This window comes from Cupressus sempervirens, chromosome 9, assembly GCF_028749045.1.
Source record: "Cupressus sempervirens isolate cs-2001-9-10 chromosome 9, ASM2874904v1, whole genome shotgun sequence".
NCBI classification, from domain to species: domain Eukaryota; kingdom Viridiplantae; phylum Streptophyta; class Pinopsida; order Cupressales; family Cupressaceae; genus Cupressus; species Cupressus sempervirens.
In genome coordinates, this window is record NC_143126.1 from 373,344,473 (window position 1) to 373,372,015 (window position 27,543).

At 34.6% G+C, this 27,543-nt stretch overlaps 1 protein-coding gene across 1 annotated transcript in view; it reads left to right on the forward strand.

Moving 5' to 3' along the window:
• HPR (hydroxypyruvate reductase) overlaps window positions 1-15,993 on the forward strand; it is a 55,188-nt gene extending 39,195 nt beyond the window's left edge. The window contains exons 11-13 of the mRNA XM_089800174.1: window positions 15,116-15,160; window positions 15,298-15,412; window positions 15,492-15,993. Coding sequence (XP_089656300.1) covers window positions 15,116-15,160; window positions 15,298-15,412; window positions 15,492-15,514 — 183 coding nt within the window. The 3' untranslated portion in view covers window positions 15,515-15,993. The remainder of the gene's footprint in view (window positions 1-15,115; window positions 15,161-15,297; window positions 15,413-15,491) is intronic.
• The last annotated feature ends 11,550 nt before the right edge of the window (window positions 15,994-27,543 follow it).

The window sequence follows — 27,543 nt, forward strand, 5'->3', positions numbered from 1 at the left end:
ATACAGGGGAGTCAAAGTCAGATATAGTCTACAAAGGTGTGTAAATGAAGAAGTGTAAACCTGATAAAGGTGTAAGTACAATCATATATAAAACCCTGTATATAGGTGCACATCTAATTGTGAAGGGTGTATTTAACAAAGCAAGGGTAGATTCACATACAGAGGTACACATTTTCAGGGTTGAGGTGCCTCTAAAAGAAGAAACTTTAAAATGGATCAAAGTCTAGCATATAGGTTTGTGCTAGAGCGTCATTAGCACATTCCAAGGAAGAGGGTTTACCTTGCATGCCTGGAGGATTGACATACATCTTATCAAAGGAAATTTGTTGAAAACTTGAAGGTTACATCATAAGGTATGGGCTTGACTCCTTGGTGCCTGCCTCATAAGGGAGGTGTCTAAACATACTTAGTGATCAAGCATAGGTATGTTTAAGCAAGAAGGGTATACCTCATGAAGAAAATACTGAAATCCAGTTATTTATTGGTTGTGTGTTTGGGTTGTAGTTACACACCTCTTAAACAATTGTTTTAGGTCGTGTCAAAGTTTGAAATGCCATTGTCAGGTGCCTGCAGCACCTGAATTGCTGACTTGTATAAAGGGAAAGTCAAGTGTTCAAAACCATAGTGTATAGGTCTGCATGAAAATGTCAAGTGCACACCTAATATTGGAGATCAAAAGAAGTCTTATATCAAAAGAGGTGTGCATAGAGAAGTGCTTGCCTCAACAAGGGAGGGAATTCAAAATGCAACATGAAAAGAAGGTTTTTTTTAGGTGGGCATTTTGGGTGTAGCTGGACACTTCTCTTAAAAATATAATTTCAAAGTAACTTTCAAAATTCAGTTATCAAGTGCACACTTGGTGATCAAGTGCATCCTTGTACAATGGAAATCAAAGGTACAAGTTCGGAGTCTATTTTCTTGAGTATTGGTGTGCATGTAAATCCGATTTGCAGGCCTCGAAGGAATTCAAAATGTGAAATTTCACTTTTAAGGTTCTTTCAGATGTTTTCAGAGGATTTGCCATGATCAGAAAAGTTATAGAACTTGTATTATCCATCCACATCAATTTTTAACCATCATCATTTTTTACTATTCTAGTTTGTGTTTTTTTTTTTCATCTTTTATGATAGTTTTAGCAATCTCTATTTTTAACCTAGAGTTTGCTATTTTAATCATCTCTTGCCATGTGAGAGATGTGAGTTCTAACTTCTAAGCAATCAACTTGAGTTCGTTGGAGTTCAGTATTCAATTTTAGTGGACAGAATTTTGTAATAAAGATAGGATCAAATGCAATCAAGTTAGTAGCTAGAGTTGAAATAGTAGTAGAGTTCTTAGTCATTCATATGCAATAGCTTTGTAAACATTATAAATGAGTGTTATTTTGCACTTAGATTTTTTTCATGGTAATTCCCATGCTTGCATAGTGCTGAAATTAGTATTTTGCATTGATGTTAATCTATAATTCAGTGTCCTGCATGTGGTCCACATGAGGACTCCCAAATCCCTCTCCCACCTCACTTCCCCTCCTCCCAACCAACCACTCCCCACATTATTCAATGGAGTTCCCAAGTAAGGCAAAAGTGCTATCGAGCGAAGGAATTAATTTCAGCATTAGTAGTAATATATATTTTCATTGTTCATTCAATAGAATTTATTTAACCAATCTTTCTTTAAAATAGCTATTGAAATGTTTTGTAATCAATACTAAGAGATAAATTACTTTTATTGAGTTTGCAAGCTTTTATTTGCAATTTCCACAAGGTTGAAGATTGTGACTTTGTATAGATCCCTTATTTTAGTTTACCAAAGCATTTTGCCCATGTGTGTTTTAACCAAAGTAATGAGAATCGGAATCGGCAAGGCATATTCAAATCGTGAATCGGCCATGAATCAACCATTTATTGGAGTCGGCCATGAATCGGCCACAAATCGACAAATTTAAAAAACCCTTGAAATTTAGAGATTTTAACAATTTAAAACTTATTTCATGCACCCTTTATTGAATATAACTTAAACACACTATAACATCATCAAATAGAAGCTAACATACATAAACATAGAACATAAATGATAAATCCATCACATACGCAACTACGTTACACGTAAAATTAAAATTGTAGTTAAAGTAAATAGAAATCATAGGATCATAATGAGTCAAATCATAGAATGTGTGTAAGATGAAGATCCATAAGACATCAAATCATAAATGTATGTAAGATGAAGATCCATGAAATGTATGTCTATCGGTATTTGTAAAAATGAAAAAACAAGGCTCTAGCTCAACCCTCATCATCATCCTCAAGCTCGGCCGCTTTTTCGCGATTCACAAAGGTGTTTTTAGCAATTTTTTGCATAAATCACATGAATCAGCGATTCATGCGATGAAATTGCTGATCTGATTCACTAGTTCAAAAAAAATCAGGAACCATGAATTGAATTGCCAAACTGGCATTTTCATGGCGATTCTCGTTACTATGGTTTTAACCTAGTCAATCTTTATGTGTTCTTGCATTAGTCAAACTGAGCTTCTAGATAAATAGTGAAAGCATGTAGTTGTAGGATTTATTTTTAATCAAAGGGTATACAAATCTCTTGCCTCGAGTTTAAGAGCATCGTTGCCTTTCGCCCTAGGTGAATCCAGAAAAGTCACAATCTAGTTTTATTCATAGCAAGAAAAGCAAGTAGATATGCTCATGTTAGGTTAGTTTATGTTTTACATGGAGCTTCCTCTTCTAATACAAAGACTAGTTCTACTACACATTTGCAATGCTCCACTAAGTTTCCTGACAAAAGTTGCCTAAATTAGGGATTTCAGGGGGATGACAATAGGAGGAAGTTTTGACATGCATAAAGTACTCTAAAAGTTTGTTATCAAAATATGCATAAAAATTACATTTCAAATAAAACTTTGGTGAATTAGTAAAATATCCAAATGGAGAATTAGTAAATGAAAATATCAAGTTGGAGATTTCTATTATATCCAAAATATCATAAAGATGATTACACTAAGTAGCATGGTAGCAAAATAACATAATGTAGTGAAGGAAGACCTATCATCCCCAAACTACTCATCACTAGAACTACTAGACTCCACACGATCAAACTCCACCAAACTCATACCAACCAATCTTGCCGTGAAATTTTAGCATCCTCATCAATTTGTGTTGGTTCTTTTGCCTTACATCCCATTGCGTTGTAAGACTCTTTGTACACAAGTTTCTTGCAGTAAATGAGATGCAAAACACTATCTACAACTACAAGCTTCTCTACTCTCCAAGAGTTAAGTTTGTTCCTCTTTAGAGAGTGGATGAAGGTATAGGTAGAATAGTTCCTCTTAATAATTTAAGAACTAGAAATCCGAGATAGAAAATAAATGGCTCAAGTGGATGTCAAAGATTTCTATTTTGTGGTAATTCCGCCAAAAAATTGGGCCATAGTTGCCATATCCACCTTGGTTGCCTCAAGGGAATCCCTTAGAGTTGTAAATTTGGTCCAATTAGTGTGAATTGTGCTGTCATCTACAAGATTATACATCTTCTCAATAGTCCTAAAGATCCCTCCCTTCACCTCGACATCTTGTATTATTGTAATTTTACCAAGCCTAGTTTTGTACCACTTAGGATTCAATGCATATGCAATCCATGTGCAAGGAAGGGAGTTTTGAGAATTTCCTATTTTTGATGAATGATTAGTTGAATGTGCTCATTGTAGAATACTAACATGGGTACTCTCACACAACCCTCATCTGGTCAAGCACAAAATCAAGCATTGATAAACCTCTCCAAGATTAGGTGCATTTCTATCTGCATATTTGATCATCTAGAAAATCAGAGCAGTGATAGAGACTAGATTTTCCATCACTCCAAAGTACATCACTCTTTATTGTGCCCTTCACCCTCTTCCCCCACCATGTCTTGAACTCGGCCCATTGGTTCCTATTTGTTGTCATAACCACAAGTTGTAGTAACTTTTGTAACTCAATTGTTCTCTCCAAGATGTTACCCCAAGTTTCTAAGATGGGGGAGACAAGGGACAAGAGAACAAGTTTCTAGGACGACAAGGTTTTTTTCCAAGTTCAAGGCACAAAAGAGACAACTATATAAATATAGGGAAAATTTAAAATATATAGGGAAATTTGTGTATATACATTCTATTCATATGAAAATCAAAATATGGATAGAGCATGCCTTTTAAACATCACAAAACCTTAACATACAACATTTCAATAGTCAAACTCAATCCTTAATATGCATATACAATTTGGAATTATTGTCAATATGCATGTAATATTTAAATAATAACATACAAAATTGAAATACACCCAAGAACAAAATTCAGAATTCGTTGTCAATAGAAACAAAAACAATATTTCACCTTCCAAATTGAAACTCATTGTAAGTGGACTAATATCAATACATAAAGGTTTTCTATACAATTCCGATCATGTTATAGGTTTGTTACAATAAGATAGTGATGCAACCACCAATATTCACCACATTTTCCGCAAAGGACCCAAAAATAAACCCTAGACCAACCTAACACTAACATATTGCAGTCCCTTGCTATTCTAAAGGATTTGTTTAGGGGGAAATAATCTGCCTATAAAATTCGAGGGTCTCCCATACCATATCTAACCTCACCTAAAAATTCTAGGGCTAGCCCCCATAAAATTATAGGCCATAAAATTTTAGGCTACGGCCCATACCTAACCTCAAAATTCTAGGGCCCTATCCCTAGCCTAGCCCTAGCCCTAGAATTTTTAGGTTAGGTATGCTAGACCAACCTAACACTAACATATTGCCACAAAATGACATAAAAATGCATGTTATAGGTCTGTAACACACTTTTCAAACTTTCCCAACATCTTGCAAATAGTCTACCATATGATTCTGCATGTATAGCTTGACTATAACAACATTCTTAATCTCACAATCCTTAATGCAGTGGTGTCATATACTAATCAAAGACCCCAATAGCATGAATTAACTAATAAATGGAAAATAGTAATAAGCATGTAAGGGGGAGCTTGGAATGAGGGGCCCACTTTAAGTGTTGATGTTGCCTATCTCATTGGGGACACCCATTTGTCTCAAGGACTTCCAAGGCATCCCTAACTGTCCCTAGGATGTACGAATGTCTCTAATGTTTTTTTTGAAGTCCCCATGTTTCTGGGATCTTTCAGTGAATTTTTTTAAAAAGGGGATGGGGTGGGAACAGGTTTTTTCAGTCCCCTTGTCATCCTTAAGTCCTCAAAACATTTCCAATATGGGGACAGGTTTTTTTAGTTTGGGGATGCATCCCCTGGTAACATTGATGTATATATATAATTTTACATGCATGTATATAGAAATAAAAAAGTTATATGTAGAAATATTTGGAATTGTATTATAATAATATTATATTAATAATTTAATTATATTTTATAATACATTGTAATTATTATAATATAATAATGATAATATTTTTAATCGGTAAGAGGCAAAAGCCAAGGGTAATCACTATTATTTGTTGTAATTAATTATTATGATTATTAGTTCAGCTCGAATAGATTCGAACCCAAGACCTCGCAGATAGGAGGCTCACAATTTACCATTGTGTTGTATGCTCTTGCCTATTATTCAAATATTATTATTACACAATATATTATACTATAATTCTAATATAATAATAGTATACTTTACATTGTTATTACGCTATAATAATATATTATAGTACGAGTAGAAATTAAAAAAAGAAAAATTATCTGAACAAAAGCACACATTAGTACAATCGATGAATGGGCCATATATATTATATTATTAGGTAAAAATTATCTAACATATTATTATTTTCAGGGAATGGATAAATTATCATGTATAAACTATCTGCCAAAAATTGTGGAAAAGCTCTATGGAAAATCTCTGCCAAAATTGCAGAATTTTAAAGGGCAGAATCAGAATTGTTAAAATTGCTTGTGCGTGCATCCGCCCAACGGTGCACCCTATGAAGACTTGGATGTACCGGTGTGTGAGCCACTAGGCCGAAATGCACCCAAACCTAGTGGGTGGGTATGAGGTGCAGACCCTGCACCGAAAATTAGCATCTTTTTGATGCCATGAATAATCAATTGGCTTAATAAAATATTGGCTTTCTGTACATCTAATTGTGATACTAATGAGTGGATGATTCCTAATGTTGTCCACCCATACATGATTATATGGCATGCACTATTCACTCAATAATCCTTCATTTTCTCCATCAACACATTGATCTTGGAGTAGTCTTCTTGCCTATCCTCAATTTTGTCTCACCTAGTGACACATATGACAGTTCTCCCCTTGCTTCTGTTGAAATTGTCTCCTTATAATAAGGATATCTAGCTACATGAAATGCGATGCTATTGGCAAAGAATATTTCTCCAATAGCATCATCTATATCATCCTTTAGTTGCACATTGAACAAAAATCAGTTATGGGGTTACTTGTTAGTTTGTCTTTCTCCTTACCCTTTCCTACATGTACATTGAAGAACTTGGCATAATCCTACTATTGTCCACAAATTATGATTAAAACTCTATGGTTGGCTCTGCTGAACTTGTGTGCAATAAAACAAAGTAGTAGGTAGTAGGCATAGGTGTAGCTGCACTATCATCAAGAACACCCCATAGATGTCAGCTCTGTATTTGAGGTTTTCTGCTTTCGTCAAAACAAACAAATATCCACACCTTTCCCTCCAATAAAAATGTGTGCATTAACTCTTGTAATGCTGCTGAAAAATTCCTTGATAAAAAAAGTAACACTTACACAACCTTCTGCTACTAGATGTCCCTGACTTACTTTGTAATTTCGTTGTAAACTGTTTGAGAGGAGATTTCTGATCAAAAGGATACTTAGCTAGTAATGTGGACAGGCACTCTGTTCTTGCAGCTGCACTTGCCATGGAACTAGTTTGGGCTTCAGATTTAGGGCAGTTCTGATGGACCCTCAGGTTAAAAATCTGGACCTTGTGTGAATCCAGGACGGGCCAGGCAAGGATCTACCTGGGGGAATCTGGCATGAATCCGTGCAAATCCCCAGGGACCCGCAGGACAAAATAAGAAAATGTGGGGCCAAACTTAATGAAAGTTAATTCTTTATTACTATTTTTTGTTCTAACCCTAAAGTTCACAAACACATGTCATCAGCCACTTGCTCTCTCATTTTGCTAATCCATTATTGATTGATGAAATATTTTATGATTCATAAATATTGAATCATGTTTCAAATTTTAATGAACTATAAGTATATTTTGAATTTTCATTTTTTAATTTAGTAATTCCATATGATGACTTTCTTTTGAATCATAATGTTTATCTCTTATATTTGGCATTGATCAATCATTAATCATCATAGATTCATTCTATAAAATGACTTAGTTGTACAATTATGTATAATTCTCTTGTTTTTTTGAATATATAATGCATACATACATGAATCCATACAAATCACAATGAGATTTGTTTTTCACTAATTCATGAATTGGATTCTCAAACCCGAATCCATCCCCAAATTTGAATTGGCAATTTAGTGATAAACAATATAAATACAGATTTTATACTTTTCAGCCTAGTTTGACGAATTTGAAAAATATTTAAATTTCAATGTGAATCTTGACAACAATTTTAACATTGAACACTGCGATGAATCATATGCATTTGCAGCCATGTCTATGGAATTATTATCAAATTTAAAAATTGAGAAAAAGTTGAAACTTACCAAATTTTTCCAGCGTGCACACGGGGTAAAAAGTCAGGCGCACTAGGTGTGCATATGTCCTGGGTGCAGGAGCATTGTGCACCCTTGCTCCGCCACTGCCCTTTGGGCGATGTCGCACCACGACTGCACCAATTGGAGCACCTATTGGGGATGTGGGATGCAAGTATCTCGGTGCGCGCACGGGTGCATGTTGAGTGCGCCTAGGGGATGTGCGGGGGTGCGTTTGGTACCCAACTAAAAAAGTCAATTTTTTGAAGTTTCTTAATATTATATTTTTATTGCCATTTTTTACATGGGAACCCTAATTGGGTGTTGTTTTTTACATTCTCATTATTGTCATTTTGTAGTTTGTACTCACTTTGATATGGCCATGATACATTATTTCATTTCATTGTTTCATGCTGCTCTTCTCATTGTAATCATGAGCATCTTTATGATATGTCATATTTGAACAATGAATTATGAATCTTTTGTCTTTGTCATTTCATAGTCAATGGTAGACATACATGGTACTATGTATGATTTATATTTATCATTTATCATTATGTTTAATGTTATTAATGTTACAAATTATTATGAGTATGTTATGGTCATTGGTAATGCTTATGAAGTTTGAAGTATGAAGTTTGAATTTATGGTATGTGAATCGTGTTTCAATTTTCTATATTCAACTATATTTGGTATGTTATATTGATGTATCATTTCATGATTAGCATTTTAAGTCATTTATGTATACTATGCAACCTCCCCCCTCCGCACCCTCACCGCTGCCCCCAAATTGAGGCCCTTTTTTTTTCCCACACCCGAACTCGTCTCAACGTCCCCCTCGCATCGCCTCACCCCCGCACCAATGTAACACTGAATTTTTCTTTTGAAAAATCAGTAAATCCAACATGGTATAGAATCCTCTTCTTTCTCTTCTTGCTCCTCACCCCTCTTGCATTGGCAACACCTCAATTACACTCCTCACCTATGTTGGACTTGCATATCCGCTTCAACTTAGCCGAGGAAATGAAATTGAGTGAATGTGAATATTATTGAGGGTAATAGAGCTTAGAGAGCATGGAGGGGGCCCACTTTCCATTAGGGTTTGGCCCTTGGTGCTGGAATATCTCCAAATAGTAGGTGGCTTAAGATGCTCCTATATGTGTCCCAAAAGCATTCCTTGAAAATTGGGAACTTAAAAACTTTCTATAGATTTTTCTCAATTTCATGATTAAATTTTTTCGAGTTTTCATAAATTGTTGTTATTTGATTGCCACAAGATAAAAGAACTGAAGTAATACAGTACTGCACTTGTAATTATCTATTTTGGTGTAAAAAGTTAATAAGACTCTTTCTAATTTTTAACAGGAGAGGATTTCCTTGTTGAATCCTAAAAGGATAATAGTATGAAGAGAAAATATAATAAGGATTTAGATGTTTTGTATTGAAGTTTTATCAATTGATTGAAAATATAGTCATGTTTGAGGATCCCCATAAATTGTTTCTAAAATTATAACATTCCCTTCCCGGTTCTATCTTCCATCTCCAAGTTATTATGGTTTAAAAATATAAGGTTTATATCATGGTAATGGCCATGAAATGATATGTAGTGCAATACTGTAAAATGTTTAATACTTCAATTTTTATGCATATCAGTATTTTAGATTCTTTAAAGTTGCATATCTGTTGTGTAATGTTTTCTTCTAATTTACTTCATATATAATATTTAAAAAAAAAAATGTAATGTCTCCAAGTATTCGTCTCCAACTTTTTCTGAAACTGGTGTTCCAATATCCATCTAGGTCTCCCTTAGTAACCATGGAACTCTCATTTAGGTTGTGGATCATTGTGCTTTTCTTTGCTTACAGATATGCATTTCTAGTTTTTACAGAATTCTGAACCTCTAGAAAATCTAGTGTCGGTTACAACTTACAACTTTAACATTGATTAGCTAGTCTAAATATGTGGTAACCATGTTTACTACATGGCAGATTTTGCATAAGCACAATTCAGTCTATTAATAGATCAAAACCCGAAATATTCTATTCAAATATAAGTTTGAAATTGCAGAAAAAGGTTTGGGAGATAATGGCTTCTAATTTAGAAATCTAGCTAGGAAATATCTAGAGTATTTTTTTTAACTGGTATGATCAAAAGCAATTTATGATCTACTACTATTGTGAAAATTTAAATTAAGTTATCTTCTCAGAGTAGAAAGTGTTAAAGCTTGGCTTGCCACAATATCAAGATCAAGACAGTGCTACAAGCTATACTCATTTATCTACTGTTTTGTTTTGGGTTTTCTGAAAGGTGTGAATCATTCTATTATTTTGATCTACTGGAAATTCGATTTTGGGGAGGAGAAACAATACATGTTGATAAAATGGGAAAAAAGTTGCTGTCTCAAACATCAAGGTGATGCAGGTTTGAAGGATCTACCTTTTCAATTCCTGGCTCTTGGGGCCAAACTTGCTGGGAAATTTCTTACAGACCCCAATCTGTTTTGGTGCAATCTTTTAAGATTAAAATATTTGGTGATATTTTATCCATCGTTTTTTTTTGCTGCTGATGATTTTCTGGCCAGCTGAGTGATCTGAAACTTTCTGTTCATCTAGAGATACTATGGCTGCTAGATTTTCTTGGAATATAGGAAATGTTGAAAATACAGGTTTCTGACTAGAGTAGTGGGCTGGAAACACTCCTTTGGCAAGTTTGTAGATTTAGGGTGGTTCAAAGAGTTCTAACATTAGAATGGGCCCAAAAGTGAAGAACTATTGGGAGGTCTATAATTCTAATGGATTATGGAGAGTCGAGACAAATGGTGCAACTTTGATCAGCTTCCCATTCCAAATGCACAATTTCTTTTTAAGGGCGCACTTGACTTCAGTAAGGATCCTGCAACTTTTAAAAGTTGATTCCCTATCTTGGCTTGGCAATAAATAAGGAAACTATAAAGTCAAATTATGTTATCACATTAACAAAAAATGACTGCTGCCCAAGTTGGAACATCAGTTTGTAGAGCTAATTTGGTATGCCACTGTGCCTCCCAATTGTAACACCTTTGTTTTGCTGGCTATGAGCAGCAAAATTTTAATTTTTAATGAATGTTATGAAGATATCATTTTTGGCCTCTCAATATGCCCATTATAGTCTAATTCTTGTGAGACTGGAAATCATCTTTTGCTGCATCACATTTTTTGCATCTGGCATATGGAGTAGACTGTGAAAATCTACTTCAAAATTGTTGATAAGTTGTTTTATTTTGGTCTCTTTGGAACAACACATCTACAGCTGGCCTGTGGGCACTAAAAACTTTAGGCACTTTGGAGAACTTTGCTTTGTGTTTTATCATTATGGTAACATATGGCTTGAAATAAACCAATTTTTTTTTTGAAAAGGGAGCCCCATCCATTGTTGAGCTTGGATGAGAGTATCACTAGTGAACATGTGAAAGGTGATTTATAAAAAACTTAAAAAGTGTGGTGCTCATGTCAAACTTTGTAGTTCACATAGCTAATCAATGGAATATTATTTAAGTTCTCCCTTGAATGGGTTAGTATTCTCTATGATTAATAGAATTGAGGAAAACTGGAAAGCTCCTTTTTAGTGTAGGAATCTCAACTTTTATGGAGCTTCCAGTAGTAATCTTTGTCCAGCGAATCCCAGCTTTGTGTTAGGGATGGCTTGGGCATTTTTGTAGTTGGAGGGTCACCCTATTCAAGTACAAAACCAATATTGAAGCTGAATGGGAAGCACCCTTAGCTGGCGTAATCATGACCTATATAGAAGACTTCTGTCATATAGCAGTGTAGAGACTCTTCAGTAGTTTTTAATTCTTTGAAGAAAGTCCTTTGCCTCAGTTGGAAGCTTTATGCTATTTTAGGAAGATTTTTTCACAAGGACAAACAATTTTGATTCAGTAGAGGTGGTACATTGTTGTAGCGAACACAATAAGTGGTAGATTTTATTGCCAATAATGCTGTTGATCTTTATAATGTTTGTCTAATTTGGATGGTTGTGATTGTTTGTTGGTATTCCCCCATCTATATAATGGCTTTCATTTCTTTTCAAAGGCTTGTTTGTGATGTAGGGACAATAGAGTTGTTTTGATTGCATTACCCGTGATTAACAATGCTTGGAATTAGTTGTCATTATAATCTTTTGGAGTTCTTTGTGTCATGACCAGCCTGAGATAATGATTTTATGCCCAGAGTCAACTCAAAACAAAGTTCAATAAAATCAAATTGTGTCTGTTAAGACTGACCATCAGGAGAATAAACTAAACATTATTTTCATTGAATTAAGTGGATTCCCTCTTGAATAATGATAAGGTTGTATATTTAAGAGTAGAAATGAGATTAGGAATAGGATGAGAAGAGCAGAAAATAATATAAGAGGGCAGTGATTAATGAGTGTAAAGAAGCAATGAAGATTGGCGAAGACGATAATTAGTATGGCCAACCTCATACTAAAAATGCAGTGATTAGAGTTAATTACTTGTTGTTGGCCAACCTCCTTCATGAAGTTGTATCTCTTGAGGAGTCACTCCTTTTGAGAAAGACATAATTGGAATAAATAGAAAATTTTTGGGAAAAATCAAAAAAGTATCTGGTGGATAAAAGGAAGATATAGAGGCAGACAAATCAGGATTATAGGAAACCTGAAGGAGAATTATGAACAGACATTTAGCAGATTTAGAAGAAAACATAGTAGAAAGAGAATTGAAAACTAAAATAATTAGAAATCATTGTATATAACCCAGACTCATCAAGGAATTTGGATCAGCACAGTATTGGATACAAGCAATCAGCATTTTACAATACAGCCATCTTGTGTTATAGCAAGTATTGTGTTATACCCAATTTGGAGAAATTACATTTTGAGGATCATTGACCATTTTTGGTTGGTGTCATCATAATTTGGCTTGTATTATCTCAACCTCTGTCTTCCTTTGCCCACACGCTAATCCAGGAGCATCTAAGAGCAATCTTTCATCAACCCAAAATGTTTACTTTCAGTTCTTTTTTTGTTCTATAGTTTGGCAGTTCTTTTCCAATCATATGGGTTTGTCATAGTTACACTTTCTGCAGTCAATTGTTGAGCATTCAGGTTAGACGATGGATTCAACTGCATGGCACCACAATTTGATTCCAAAGCTGTAGTGTGATATCAAAGTGGAAGAAGGCTTGCTTCTCTACATTAATGCAATGCGATTTCTCAAATTGTTCGTTCATGAGATGACTTGTCAAATTCCCTAATGAAGAAGACCTAGTTTATGTGTAGAATAAATATCCAAGCATTACATTGATATTGGTCCTAAGAAGGTTTGTGTTTAGAGCCAGAATGAGTTTGGAATCTTAATTCTTATTTTGGGTCAACTAAGATCCTTCTACAGCTAAGATCCACTTAAAAGGAGATCCAATGCATTTGTGGAAGGACAATGGAGAGCAAGGAGACATCTGAGGATGAAGTATCACAGAATTATAGCGAGGACAGAGCGATAAGCTTGAGGATGCTCTTTCTTGTGGCCACACTAATGTGAAGTTCTTGAATTGTATTATAAACTAAGACTAAGATCCAGACTAATTGTATGCCCTTGCAACAAAAACTGAGGATATAATCTTTATTATTGAGCATATATTTATTGAATTCAATTTGTTATCTTCAGATTGTGTTGACATTTGAATTTCAATATGCACTGATTATAAGTGTTTTCAATGAGGTTGAATGGTTGGATAGTCCTTAGTAGGACACTTCATCTGTAATTGTATGACACCATCTTTAATGGTTGGCTTTGCTTGTTTCAAACTTTTATGTGAATGGTGATCCTTTGCCTTGATAATATTTATTTTAAGTCTTCATTGTGAAATATGGTTAAAAGAAGTTTGGACGTGATCAATAATTAGGCAATGCCTAAAAATTAAGGGATTACTAAGTAGGGAAGAATGGATTTTAGTATGGTGGTTGGGGTGAATTGGACTGCTGATTGTGATTCATGGTTTCTTAAGCATGATTTTTTGCTTTTTAGTGGCTTTGAGTTGATTTGTTCTGAATTATAATGGTGCTCATAGTTGGGGTAGGGTACTTGGTCATTTTTGAGCAATGTTTTAAGCGTTCTAATCTAGCCATGCTGACTGCAAAAGGACTTTTGGGTGAGGAGTGCCCAGCTGATTATGGCTCGCTTTGGTCTAGGTTCTTGGTATTGACAAATTTTGCAGAGAAATTGCCAAATGTGGTACTTCTGGATGAAGCAAGGGATTGAAATGCTAATAGCATTGGTGAATGACAAATTGGTTAGTGTTGTGTAACTTGTGGAGGGAAGTGCTGTGTTGACGAATCAACTAGGTAGTGCTTTGAAGATCGAAGACAAGACTTGGGATTTATAGGAGAAGGTGATGCCTAGAAATACAGACCTTGTTAATGAATGTGGATCCACATTCTGCCAAGACTGGAGAATGGTGATGACATGTTTGTTGGTAACATAACATAAAGGGATCCCTGAAGAATCTAGTGGTTACATCATGCCATGGTTGGAAGGTGATGTTTTGGTGCATTGGTTTCAAATGCATTGAAATGCTAAAAGACATTGTGATGGATAACATTGTTGATCTGGCTGACTTGGGTAGTGCTAAGTGGTCTTTGGTGGAGGGTCTCTCAATGGGGCTTTAAATCATTGGAATGAGGCTTTGGGTGCTCATGGCATCGAGTGTTGGGGGGTGTCCCCTTTGAGTGATTAGTTTTTTCCTGTTGGTTTATGCTTAATCCATTGGTTATTTATGTTGTGTTTCCTTTTGATTATATTTAAGTTTGACACTCACATTTGTGTGCTGAGTATGCAGATGTTTAGCATTTTTTTTTTGTTACTTTTTATATTTACATGTTATGGTTTGGCTTGTGCTCTGGTCTCTTCCTGCAGACTCTATCTGGGGTTTTGTAGGCATGATTTTGGTTGCTTTAGTTATATAGCCCTTTTTTCAGAAATAGGGTTGGGATCCCTTAATAGAACTTTTGATCTTCTATCTGTTAAAAATACACGTAGTTACTAAAAGGACTGTCATAACATCTGATTCTTGTTTCATCTGTTGATGCCAAATTATTTAGTATTTGTTCCAATCCCTGATTTAGAGTATTTTGCAAGTTTTAATTTGCATTTATAAGAAATTATTTTTATTCATGTTGTAGGGATTAGGGATTAGAAATAGGCACTTTGTAACTTTAACTTTTGGAGCCAATGTCCTCTGGCTTTGAATTTTATTGGTGAATCTTTGATAAACTGAAGTACTAAAACCCAAACAACTAGTGAAGCTTCAATTTTAGGTATGGACCATTTCTTGCTAGCAGCGACATCTGTAAATCATAGAATAAATGCTAAATGGTCTTTTCAACTCTCTGTTCAGTGGACTCGAGAAGGGATGGCTACACTCGCTGCATTAAATGTCTTAGTAAGTTGAGGCAACACATTTTGTCATTCATGCTTAGTAGGGTAATATCTGAATTTCAGCTTCAATCATCTAGATATTAACCTTCTTTTCTATAAGTCCGGTAAGATGATTTTTGATAAACTGAATTACTTCGGCAGGGAAAGATTAAAGGTTACCCTATATGGCCGGATGCAAATAAGATAGAACCTTTCTTAGATGAGAGCTCTGCACCTCCAGCTGCCTGTCCAAGCATTGTCAATGCAAAAGCATTAGGTACGGTATCTATATTTTTTTTCCACTTCACATCTTTGAGATCCTTGACATGTTTTGAATTTTGGTATGATGTGTGCAGGTTTACTGTCTTCCAAGCTTTAAGAAGGGTCTTGACATTTTTAAAGAAGGTTTATATAGAATGCACAGGGCCAGCTTTTTATTTAGTTTTTTTGCATCAAATATTGAAAAAGGCATTCATATATTAAAAAAAGGCTAGTACATTCCGAAGTGTTGCTTTTAATTGCCAGTTGCTTGTAATGCCAGACTTGGTGAACAATTTAGAATCTCAAATGAAAGTTATATGTATAGTGCAATTTATGCAATAAATCCTTCAAGTCCTGGATAGAATACCTACCACTGTATATATAAATATATATTAATTTGCATTTTGATTGAATAGAGAATCAGATGCATCTGTATGATGGAATTTATTTAGTAGACGTTGACACATTTTGGTTCAACCTGTCTAATGAAGGTGATACACAGTCATTTGACTTTCTACATGTTCACTAATGTGACATTTGTTAATATGATTCCTCATCTTCATGAAGGATGATGAGACTGATTGCAATGTTGACAAATCTTTGCAAAACTAGCATGATCATATATAATTGAAATTTTTAATAGGTGGCAGATTGTTGAGCCTTGGCCAGCAAGAATGGTAATAGAAATGCCCATCCTCGTAACACATTTTCTTCACTGATAGAATCTTCAGATTGCTTGATCTATTTCTCCTGATTGACAGAATAAATGCTATTGTTAGAGAACAACCACTATAATTGTGTCCATTTACTGCAGAAATGGGACAGCTAAACAATGTCAAATTGACCTGCTCATAGCACATCTCACAGAAGTTTAGTTACATCTCATTAAACCTTTCTAATCACATATGTAGGCTGTACATTACACACTAGATACAAAAAATTGCATGCACTAGAGACAGACCAAGGGATCATAACATTCACCTAAAGTCAAACCTACATCCACTTATATTTTATTTGATATTTCATATGGAAAGTAAAAAGGTGATGAACTATATTTTTCAAATTGGGAGAGAAGCAAAGATGTAGGTTACACATTCAAGCTTCTTTAAGGGAGATTAAATATGTATTTTGTGTAAGAGAACTTCACATTTAGGGAGAAACATCATTTTACTTGTGCAAGTCCCCTCTATATTTGAAATTCAAATAAACTAAGAAAGTTCAATATTGAAATCTTTTTAGGAACAGTGAAATGGAATAAAGACAGACCCTTTCACTTCAAAAGATTCATTACTGGTAAGGAGGTAAGTTGTTTCTATAGATTGTTTTTGTTTCTTGGGAAGCATAAAATAAATGCAAGGTGCATCATGGAGGCTGTTCCCTGAAGGTAAATTTTGTATTGGTGGGCAAATATCTTGAGGTATGAAATAGAGGCCAAAGGAAGATACCTGCAAGTCTTATATATGGGTTACCTGATCTCTTCAAAAAAGTAAAGACATTTACAATCCGCATTGCATAATTTCTTAGTTTAGCACATCAACTTTGCAGGCTTTTCTATCCTTAGATTGTTTTTGTTTCTTGGGAAGCATAAAATAAATGCAAGGTGCATTATGGAGGCTGTTCCCTGAAGGTAAATTTTGTATTGGTGGGCAAATATCTTGAGGTATGAAATAGAGGCTAAAGGAAGATACCTGCAAGTCTTATATATGGGTTACCTGATATTTTCAAGAAAAATAAAGACATTTACAATCCACATTTCATAATTTCTTAGCTTAGCACATCAACTTTGCAGGCTTTTCTATCCTTAGAATAATTTTCTTTCATTCATTCTTAGACTTGAGTGCATTAGAAAAATACTAACCTACATCACCATGACAAAGGTGTGACATTTTCTCAACACAAACTATGCAATGTAACATGCTAAAATGTTTTCGATTAATGGTAAAAACTGGTGTTGAAGGGACCCCAAAACCCTTTACAGTTTCTCAGCCAGAAGATATTCGACTAAGCATAACCAAAAAGACCGACTGCCAAGAGATTGCAGCAACTTGAAACATAGACCAAAGAAGAGCCCTACAAAACAGGGCCAAAAGGGACTGACAGATTAAAGAATAAAAGAATAAAGTGTCAATCTGCCCCGAGTGAAAGAAACCCTAAACCAAATAAATCAAGAAAAACACTAGGACTTTCCTTTGCCTCCCTTCTTTTGGGAGTGAAGATTCATCTCGAAATGAGGAGAGGACTTCTTACAATGTTTTCCATTAACAGGGATCCATCCCTCAGCCAACAAAATCACCACCTGAGAATCCAGAGCAAGCAAATATGTCGCAGTGGATCCCACCAAAGTGCAGTTAGAGCCAATAACAACAGAACCAGCTAGAAGGCCTGCAGCAGTGGGACCTCAACACGAACAACCTCTACCTGTGTGGGGGGACTCACAACAGCATCCAAATCAGCCACTTCACAACCCATAGTAACACAATTAGCAACAATCGGAACATGCACAGGGATGTGATCAGCATGAACAACAGGAGAGGAAGGCTCAACAATGGGGGAAGCCGGAGCAAGCTTCTTAGAAACAATGTAGTGTTCAGAAGAAGCCCCCTTCCACCACAAAGAGCCTTATTAGTCCTAGGCTTTTGAAGACTGCAAAGAGCCACCAAATGTCCAGTATTTTAGCATTTTCTACATCTAAAGGGAATTCCTTCATAGTCTAGTGTTTGAATCCAGCTTCTGCCATTAGGAAGCTCGACTTAAGATTTTTCTGGTAAACCCTGAATAATGTCCATCTCAACAAAGGATTCTCATGTAAGTGGAATGCAAAATATTTGATGAGTCTTCATCAACCATAAAATGATTACCGGTAGCATCTCCTACTGCTTCCAATCGGGAATCAACCCAGAGATGAAGAGGAAGGTAAAGGGAGACTAACCCAAATCGGAAACTTAGAGAAAGTTTCAATAGCAGGGGAGAAATCAAGATGTCACTGTCTCACCATTAACGGGTGAACTGATTCGACCGGGCGAAAGAAGGGCCACAAAGGATGGACTTTCAATCCTCAATTTAATCAAACTTCGCAATGAAAAATCCCTTAACCATGGGGAAAAGGTGGGAAATATTTGATAAAATCGGTTCCCACTCTCTGGAAATCCATGCATGCAAGTCCAAGAGACTCGGCCAAAGATCCTAGAATCGACAAACCACTGCATGATCTGAAATATTTTCAATCTGTACCTCAATATCTTGCACCACATCCTCCTCCAAATTGAGCACGTAGGGGTTACACACAAGAATAGGAACCTTCCCCTTTGAAGGAACCGAAGACCTTGCTGCAATCCTAGCAGCATAAGGTAATGAACCTCCTGAAATCCTAACGTTAGAGCCCTTTCTAGTACTACCAATAGCCTTAGGCACAACAGAGGACAAACCCTTCTCAAATCCCCCAAGTGCAGGCTTAACCGCTGGTGTTGAACAAGAATGCAATGACTAGTTTTTTCGTTTGAATTAAGGAATAAGTAAAAGTAACTAAATTCAAAGATAAACTTAACAGGATACCATAAATGATCTTGCATATGCATATATTGAGAACAACTTAAGGAAGAACAACATAGAGAATAACTTTACAATATTTGTAAAGTAGGAAAGTAAATGCAGATACTATGGAAACTTAAATTACTACGTAAACAATATTATTGGTATAAATGATAAATTAAGAGTACTTAAAGAGCATTAAGAAGTAGAGTGATGAGGCTGTTTTGATTGTCCTTGACTTGGGTGGGGGGGGGGGTGGAGGAATCACTAGGGACTTTATCCATCTTACCATGGATCATAACTTAATCCCCCTTGCCCACTTCATCTTTTGAAGCATACCTGATCCTCCGCAAGGGATGGTGAGTGTTTGTGTCAAGTATCTAGGATCTAGTATGAGAATACCTACAAATAAGTCGGTTGTACCCTATAGTGTATGCTAACTCAGCACGATGCCTAACCTAATTGTATTTGGCGTTCTCATTCTAACTATCACCTAATTTGTATACCTTGGCCATGGATTTATTTCAATTAGAGTCAGCTTCTCACCCTTCCCACTTGCACATACATAATTTTTAGTTGTAACTCTGGTATTAAGTTTGATTATCCTGATCCACTGTCACAGGGACCCTTGCTTCTACATGAATCTTTTATAAGGTTGGAATTAAATACTTCTTCTGACTACACTATCGTTGTCTACAGCTCATACTGCCCAAACAGATTACTTCAGTCATGTTCTTCTGTCAGGTTGGTATAGTTAAATGACATCCATGTATAGATTAATTTGAAAAAGATCTTTTCATAAGTAGTCACTTCAATTTTCAATTCATATTTGAAACTGCCATCTTAAATTTTTAACTTGTATTGATAAAAGATATAACTAAATGATAGGACCAGATTATTAAAAACGTTCAAGGTTAAGATCAAATGAAACCTTAGGTAATCGCTCCAAGATTAACAGTTCCCTTTCTCTTCCTAGTACAAGACTAATTGATTATGTTCCAATAATGTGAGTTTAGACTCTTCCTTGGAATGAGACCTTGTGAACTCATTTCATAGGCAGAAGAACTGTTTCCTGAACATTTAGATGATAAGTAAGTTTATGAATTTTTTCTCGGGCTTAGATTTCTCCACCCGCATAGACCTATGAACAAAAGCAACAATAAGGGAACAAAAACGATAAAACATCATCTATTTCTCTCATCTATATGTAACGCACAAAAATAATGGTAGTTTCGAGAATGGTAAACATCTGAATTGAATGAAATGTTCCAGTATTTGGTTCTTGGTGCTGAAATGAATACCGCAGGACTAACTGTTATGACCTTCAAACTAGAGAAGAAAAGGGTGATTATCTCATTATTACAAAATTAAGGAAACACATACAAGAACTAACAGTTGAAAAGTTTCAAATTTGTATCGATCTTTTTCAAGTTTCTAAACGATAATACTACCCATATTTGTTCGTATATAAAAGGGCAGGTACAAAAAACTACATTGCTTTTGTTGAAAAGAATGGGTATGCGTTACATGCCTGATCAACAGGCCAATTCGACTACGCTTAGGATTTCCTTTTAGCAAGTTGGTGGTTATCTTATTCTCCTTTAGCTTTCTTCATTTTCATCTGCCCAACTTCTACTCCTTCCTACACGACCTCCGTCAGCTTACAGGCTATGGAAGTCTTAAAACATGGAACTCAAGACTCGTTCCTTGTTGTCAGCTATGAGTAAAGAATTCTCTCTAACAATGATAGAATCTAGAAAGAATTAGTCTGAGGGTACGATGTGTACTGCATCTTCTCTTCAATGTTTTCTAATTCCTGATACAATTTCGAAACTATACATATGCCTTCCCATCGCTCAAAACGTTGGGCATGCACCATTCTTCACCGTTCGATGCTGTGAGGTGGCCCGGATGCTCGGCTTCTTGTAAATCCCAACTATATCCATCCTAAGAACAAAAAATGACAAATTTTCCCGTCTGCGAATGTCCTCCTAGTAGAACGAAGAATTAAAGTGACAAGAGTAGAGCACGCGGATATCTCAATGCATTAATAAGATTAATAAGTGAATGAATCGAATTTGAGTTTTAATATAAGCATTGGAAAAACTAATTAATGATTATAATGTATTAATTTTAATTTAATTTAAAAAATAAAATAAAAAATTTATCAACAAGTGTAACGTGATTTAAGAAGAGGTGGAATAGGTAGGAGGAATTCTCTCTTAATGGATTATAATATCAAAATTAATTTCACAATACTAAGGGCAAGACTATTGGTAAAATGACGAAATAGTTCAATAGAAAAGTACCATGATTTTTTAGAGAAGGGAAAATATCAATTATTGATCTTAAGACCTATTAACCTCGGCTATTGAAGTATACTAACTCTATGATTGCAAATCTTACCATCCTTAGATTTGTCTTTTGATACAACCACTCAACATCCCCCTTTCTCGGTGATACCTTTTCCCCTTCATAAGTGATCACGTGATTCTTGCGTCCAAATCCAAAGCAAGTAGTTAGACCAATGATGAATAAACAAGGAACTAATAACTTTGGCATATATCAAAATTTACTTCTACTAGGAAATTGAGGAGAAGCTTGAGAACTCTAATGATGTAAAATTTACTAGTATTTCAAAAGACGAAAAGGAGCAAATTATGATGCCACTAAGATGGAAGCTCGATTAGTGTCTTAGGACTTTGGGGCTAACAAGTTCTCCACTGGCTCTAAAGACAAGGTTGCTCTTCAACTAGAGGATATACCCCTCGTGCGGACTTCAAGGAAGATGCGAGGAAAATGGACAAAGATGACGAAGAAGGGAACCAAAAAGATAATAATGCTGGAGATTATCAGGTCCAGGAAGAAAACAAAAAAATTCAAAACACCAAAGGAGCTAATGTTGACGGAGATATGAATATCCTCTAAATTGCTTAAGCCAAATATAGCCATTCCTTTCAATTTGACAAATGGATAGTGCAAGAAATAAAAAACATCAATGAAGGGCTGCAAGATGTTAGGATGAAATTGGAAGGTGTCCAGAATGGAAATGATGCTAATAAGGTTAGAAACTACCAAGAGGAGATTAATACTATAAGATGAAGCAAAGGAATGATAGGATTGAGAAAAAGAAACCATTCAAACTACTATTTTGCTTCATAGCCAAGAAGGGCTAAATGGTTTGACGATGAACCAACAATGTCTGTATGACTTTCTACAAAGTCATAAGGTCATCAATTTGGAAAGGGATGAAGGAACAATGGCTTAGATGAAGGAGGGACCTAGCAAAAGAATGAGGGCAAGCTTTAGGAAGGAAATGATGGTTATTGTCATGTCCCTATTTTAAGATATAATTTAATAATAATTAAATAAATAATGATAATAAAATCATATTCAAGTATAGAAATAAGAAATAAGAAATACATAAATAATATATTATCAATAAAATTACCTAAATGTAGATGATCCTTACTTGTTTAGAATGAGGAACCTACCTAAAGGATTCAAAAGTTGGAATTTTATAGTAAAAAGCAGATCCCTGATTAGTAAATATCTCACTTGGGATGTTGGTAATGGTGATGAAGCTCTCTTCTAGTAGGACTCTTGGGATGGCCACCCCCCAGTAGATAGCACATGTATCCCAATAATCCTTAAAGATCAATGAGTCAAACTTTGCGGGCATAAGGTCAACAATTATAAAACTAAAAAAGATATCAATGGAAATATAAGTTGGGAATGGAAAACTTTGGATAATATTGACCTAGAACCAGTAGTAAAAGAGGTTTATGAAAACATCATTCATAAGAGGAAAATAAAGCAATTAGTGAGAAATGACAAACTCATATGGGTAGCATCAAAAGATGGCAGATATAATGTTAAAAATGGATATAGAATAATCACTTATTCACAGAGGTGGGAAGAAGTTAATACTCCCCTTAAACTTTGTTGGGACTCTTCTTGCTTGCCAAAGGCAGACATCTTCCTGTGGACTGCCTCCCAAAATAGGATTCTAACCACTGTCAGACTCAGAAAGATTGGCATTGAGGGCCCTTCAAGACGTGTGTTATGTAAGCATGATAGTGAAGATATTGATCATCTCTTATATAATTGCTCATATACACAATCTTGTTGGGAATGGCTTTGACAAATGCTGGGTTAGACCACTCCTTTGCTAGAATATTTGGATGATCTTCTTTGAGGTTGGCTAACTGATAGTAGTAGCTGTATCTATGCTAAACTCTGGAATATCTGTCCATCTAGCCTTGTTTGGGAAGTATGGAAAGAAAGAAACAGAAGAATATTTCACAATCAGGACATGACTATATTTGAGCTTACTAACAAAATTGAGGCTTGTATTGTTGAAACCTTAAATTCTCACCTTAGGAAAACCCCAAAAGAGGAAGGATCATTCTTAGGGTGGGATGGTCTAATGAAAAAAAGTTGGAAAAATCTAATTAATCCCCAACTTATGTATAAAAAAAAATAAAGATGCGAGGGACAAGTGTAGATGGATTCCAACCCCCCCGCCAAGTGGTTGGACCAAATTAAATTTTGATGGAGCCTCGAGGGGCAATCTTGGGATTGCCGGAATAGGTTGCATCATTAATAATGATTCTACCAATTGGATCTCTAAAAGGGCCAAATCTATAAGCTCAACCACTAACAACCTCGTTGAATTAGAAGCCCTCCAAGAAGCTCTCCAAATTTGCCTAAATCTAAGTATTTCAAAACTTATTATTGAAGGAGATTCACATATTGTCCTAAATATCATTAGAAAATGGGAGACCCCAAACTGGGTTTTAAATTCTAAACTAGAAGAAGTTCTAAAACTCCTAGACCTCTTTGAAGATATTCAGATTCTACATATTTTTCGGGAAGGTAACAAAGTGGCGGACTAGTTAGCAAATAAGGGTGCTGATGGTGAAAATATCTTAATCTATAATTATATATAACTTAACCAAAAATTGAATAGCCCTCTTAATCCAAATTGGATAATGTAACTTTCACTATTATTAGTAAAATTATCCCTGGCAGATAATTTAGCTAATAAGGGTATCGACAGATATAACACTTAGCTATATCATAACTTTTAGATGCCTAGTGGCTTGTCCTTGTTTGCAGGAGATATTATTAATAAGCATTTTGGCTTAATAGCTATTTAACGTATAGTCTTAGGCTCTTTAGTTATTTGGAATCTAATATGTAAGCATATGAAAAATGAGGCAATTTGCGTAACATTTTTATAAGCAATAATTACTTCACACTCCCATTAACTCATCATTCCCCTACCAGTCAGTAAGGCTTTCATTAGGTAATTAATGACCTCCCCTCTCTCTCTAGTTATAATTATGATGGTCATTCACCGAAAATATTAGGGCCTCCATTCATTTGCATCCCCCGTGAAAGCTTTGTGCCCCTTTCGTAGCGTATTACTTGTGGAACCCCCCTGTCTCCCTACTTTCATGGAGTCCGCCACTTCCACTATGTTGCCCTTCTGTATGTAGGGCTTTTTTGAAATCTTGATTTTGTCTGTAGATATGATTTATGTATGTTTTGTATATTTTTTATTATGGGTTAGAATATGGCTATTATTAAATGTTTCTCAGTTTTATAAATTTTTATATATTAAGAACTACTGATTATTTGTAAATGCCAATCTCTTGCAAATCATTCAATTTTTAGTTTGTGGCTCAACTAATCTCTGGTTTAAATTGGGTCTTTCGACTTTTACCCATGTAGAATGTGGTTCCTCTATCCATTTTAAGTTACTTAAGATTAATTTATATTGGTTTTAGGCTTGAATGAAACTCGTTGTAGATATGAATGTTTCAAGTTGGTGGTCAACACTTATTTTCAAATATACACATGGTGGTTGTAGGACCAGCTTAACTTGGCACTTGTGCCAATTTCAATGCATGTCCATTAACCATGTCATGTTCTCTTACTCTTAGCTTTACTTTTTAGATTGATCGGTTAGATAGGTAACTATGTTTTTTTGGCCACCTAACTCTCAGTTGGTTCGATGTTCTTCTTTTGGTGCTAAGAATGAATCAAGTCCTATTTTCTCTCAATGATAAGGTTTAGGGTTACTCTATTCATGATTAATCTATTTACACTATGTGGCTTACTGTTAAAGTAAGTTTCCATGAATTTATAGGGCTTAATTGTTTAAAGGTTGAATCATATTCCGACTTTATCACAAGCTAATGTCTGAATGCTTATCTTTTGAAGCATTGATTGATTTTTTACAAAGTCATAAGCAGTTGGTTGGGATATCTAATAAATATTTACTCTCTTGGATCTCTTTGATGCAATTTGGTTTAGAAGTATATTGTCTCTAACCCCTACATTTTCAGTCTTAATTTTACTAACCCAATTGGAAACAAAAGGTTTATTCTATTTTTTTTTGGCAATATGGTTTATGACTATTGACACAGGGCATAGATCAACCAAATGGAACATAGTAGAGGCTCGAATCAACCCTACCTTTTCAGTAACGATTGTCTCTAATAATGTATTTGGATCACTTGAGGGAAACGCACAGTGTAAACTTTGTAAAATTTTAATATGTTGATGAGCCCAAGCTCAAATTGATATTTTAAGATGTAATCAATAAACTGGGGAATGCCCCCTTAAATTTTATATAATAAAGGACTATGTCCCGAGCAAGACTGGAAGTTTTCTTTCCCCGTTCTTTCCTACCAGTGCCTGTTGGAACAAATGACTTATAATTTCTTTTTTAAAATAAAATATAATTCAAGGATTTATCTGTTTATATATATATATATATATGAAATTAAATAATTAAATAATAATAAATTTACAATGGATAAATAAATAAATAAAATTAAATACAACAGAATAATGTAGAAAGTATGTTATCTTTCTAAATGAGATTTAATAATAAATGATAAAAAATGTAAAATAGATAAGTATATGAATAATATAATTTAAATTAACTATATCTAATAAAAGGTCAAGAAATGTAATAAAAAGATGCGACTTTTTAAAATTAAGATGTAAAAGGAAGGAGAGTTCACTTTATAAAGGAAGGAAGAGGAGAAGAAGAGAACAGTTAAAGAAGAATTATTAGAAGAGGAGTGAGAAGAAAACAAGTGACTTTTTCAAATATTTTCAATGATGAGACTCTTAGAAAGGGTTGTGATTATGAATGGTTGTAACTCTTGATAAACATTTTAACTGACTCTTCAAAAGGATTCTGATTATGAAAGGTTGCTACTTTTTGGTATTATTGTGATTATGAAGTGTTGCAACTTTTCAAAGGATTTTGATTATTAAGTGTTATGACTTTTCCAAAGGATTTTGATTATGAAGGGTTCTGACTTTTCAAGAGGATTGTGATTATGAAAGGTTGCAACTCTTTGAAAAGGACATGGATTATAAATAAAATATGGGAGTAATAAAAAATAATAATATCTAAGATAGTTGAACTACAAAACCATCAAAGTAGAGAAAGTGAAGATACTAAACTAATATATATTGAATGTTGGGAATTGAAGTAATATATATTCTATGAAGGATTATAAAATGAAAAACTGAAGGGAACCAGAGGTGTGTTCATTTGATATGTTTATTTCATAAATAAATATAAATCATTTGCTAGATAAAATTATCAAGATCAAGGATTGAGATGAGAACTTTATAGTTCTCATAGAGATCAAGTAAGAACTTGGTAGATGTCATTCATTAGAATGTCGAGTTTCTTTCAATAAAACTCAAAGATTAGAAGGCATTCTTGATTGAATGTCAGGATTTGAATTGGAACTTGGAGAGAGATTTGTAGAAAATCTCTAAGAGACAATATATATCGTAGTGGTCAAACTTATGCATATTAAGAGATAAGAGACTTGGTTAGATGTGTGATCTCTACCGAGTAGTGTTATTAGAGATCCCAAAGATTCCTAAGGAGGATGTTCTTTATATGATAATTACCTAATCGAGATATAACTCTCACTAGAGGGTTGGGTGATTTGAGAAGGATCTCTTTCGAAGGATTAGGAAGGGTAGTATTTAGATTAATATTTACTTAATCCAATATTTTTAATATGTTTGACATATCATTTTTTTTAATTTACTGACAAATGGTTGCAAGTTACAACATTCAAATTTAGTCTTGAAGAGGGGACATTACAGTGTTTTCAGAGCATGATCTTGCCATCTTGTAGGGTAAAAGAGGAGGAAAATACTTCATATGAAAGACTAATATAGAAAGCCGATAAAAATTGGAATAAGTTCAATCATGTCAATGAAAACAACCTTAAAATTTAGAATAAAGGACATGCATATTTCAAATCAATAAAACTATCTAATTGCTTGAGGACAAGCAATTTGAGGAACATCATGTCCCCATCTTAAGGTATAATTTTAATAATAATTAAATAAATAATGATAATAAAATTATTCAAGTATACAAATACGTTTTTTTTTTTAGATTGGTAAGAGGCCAAAGCCAAGATTAATTATTATGTGTTGTAATTAATTAATTAATTGTTATTATTATTATTTTGATCGGTAAGAGGCCGAAGCCAAGATTCATTAGTATTATTATGTGTCATGATTAATTATTATAATTAAGTATTAATCTTGAGTAGATTTGAA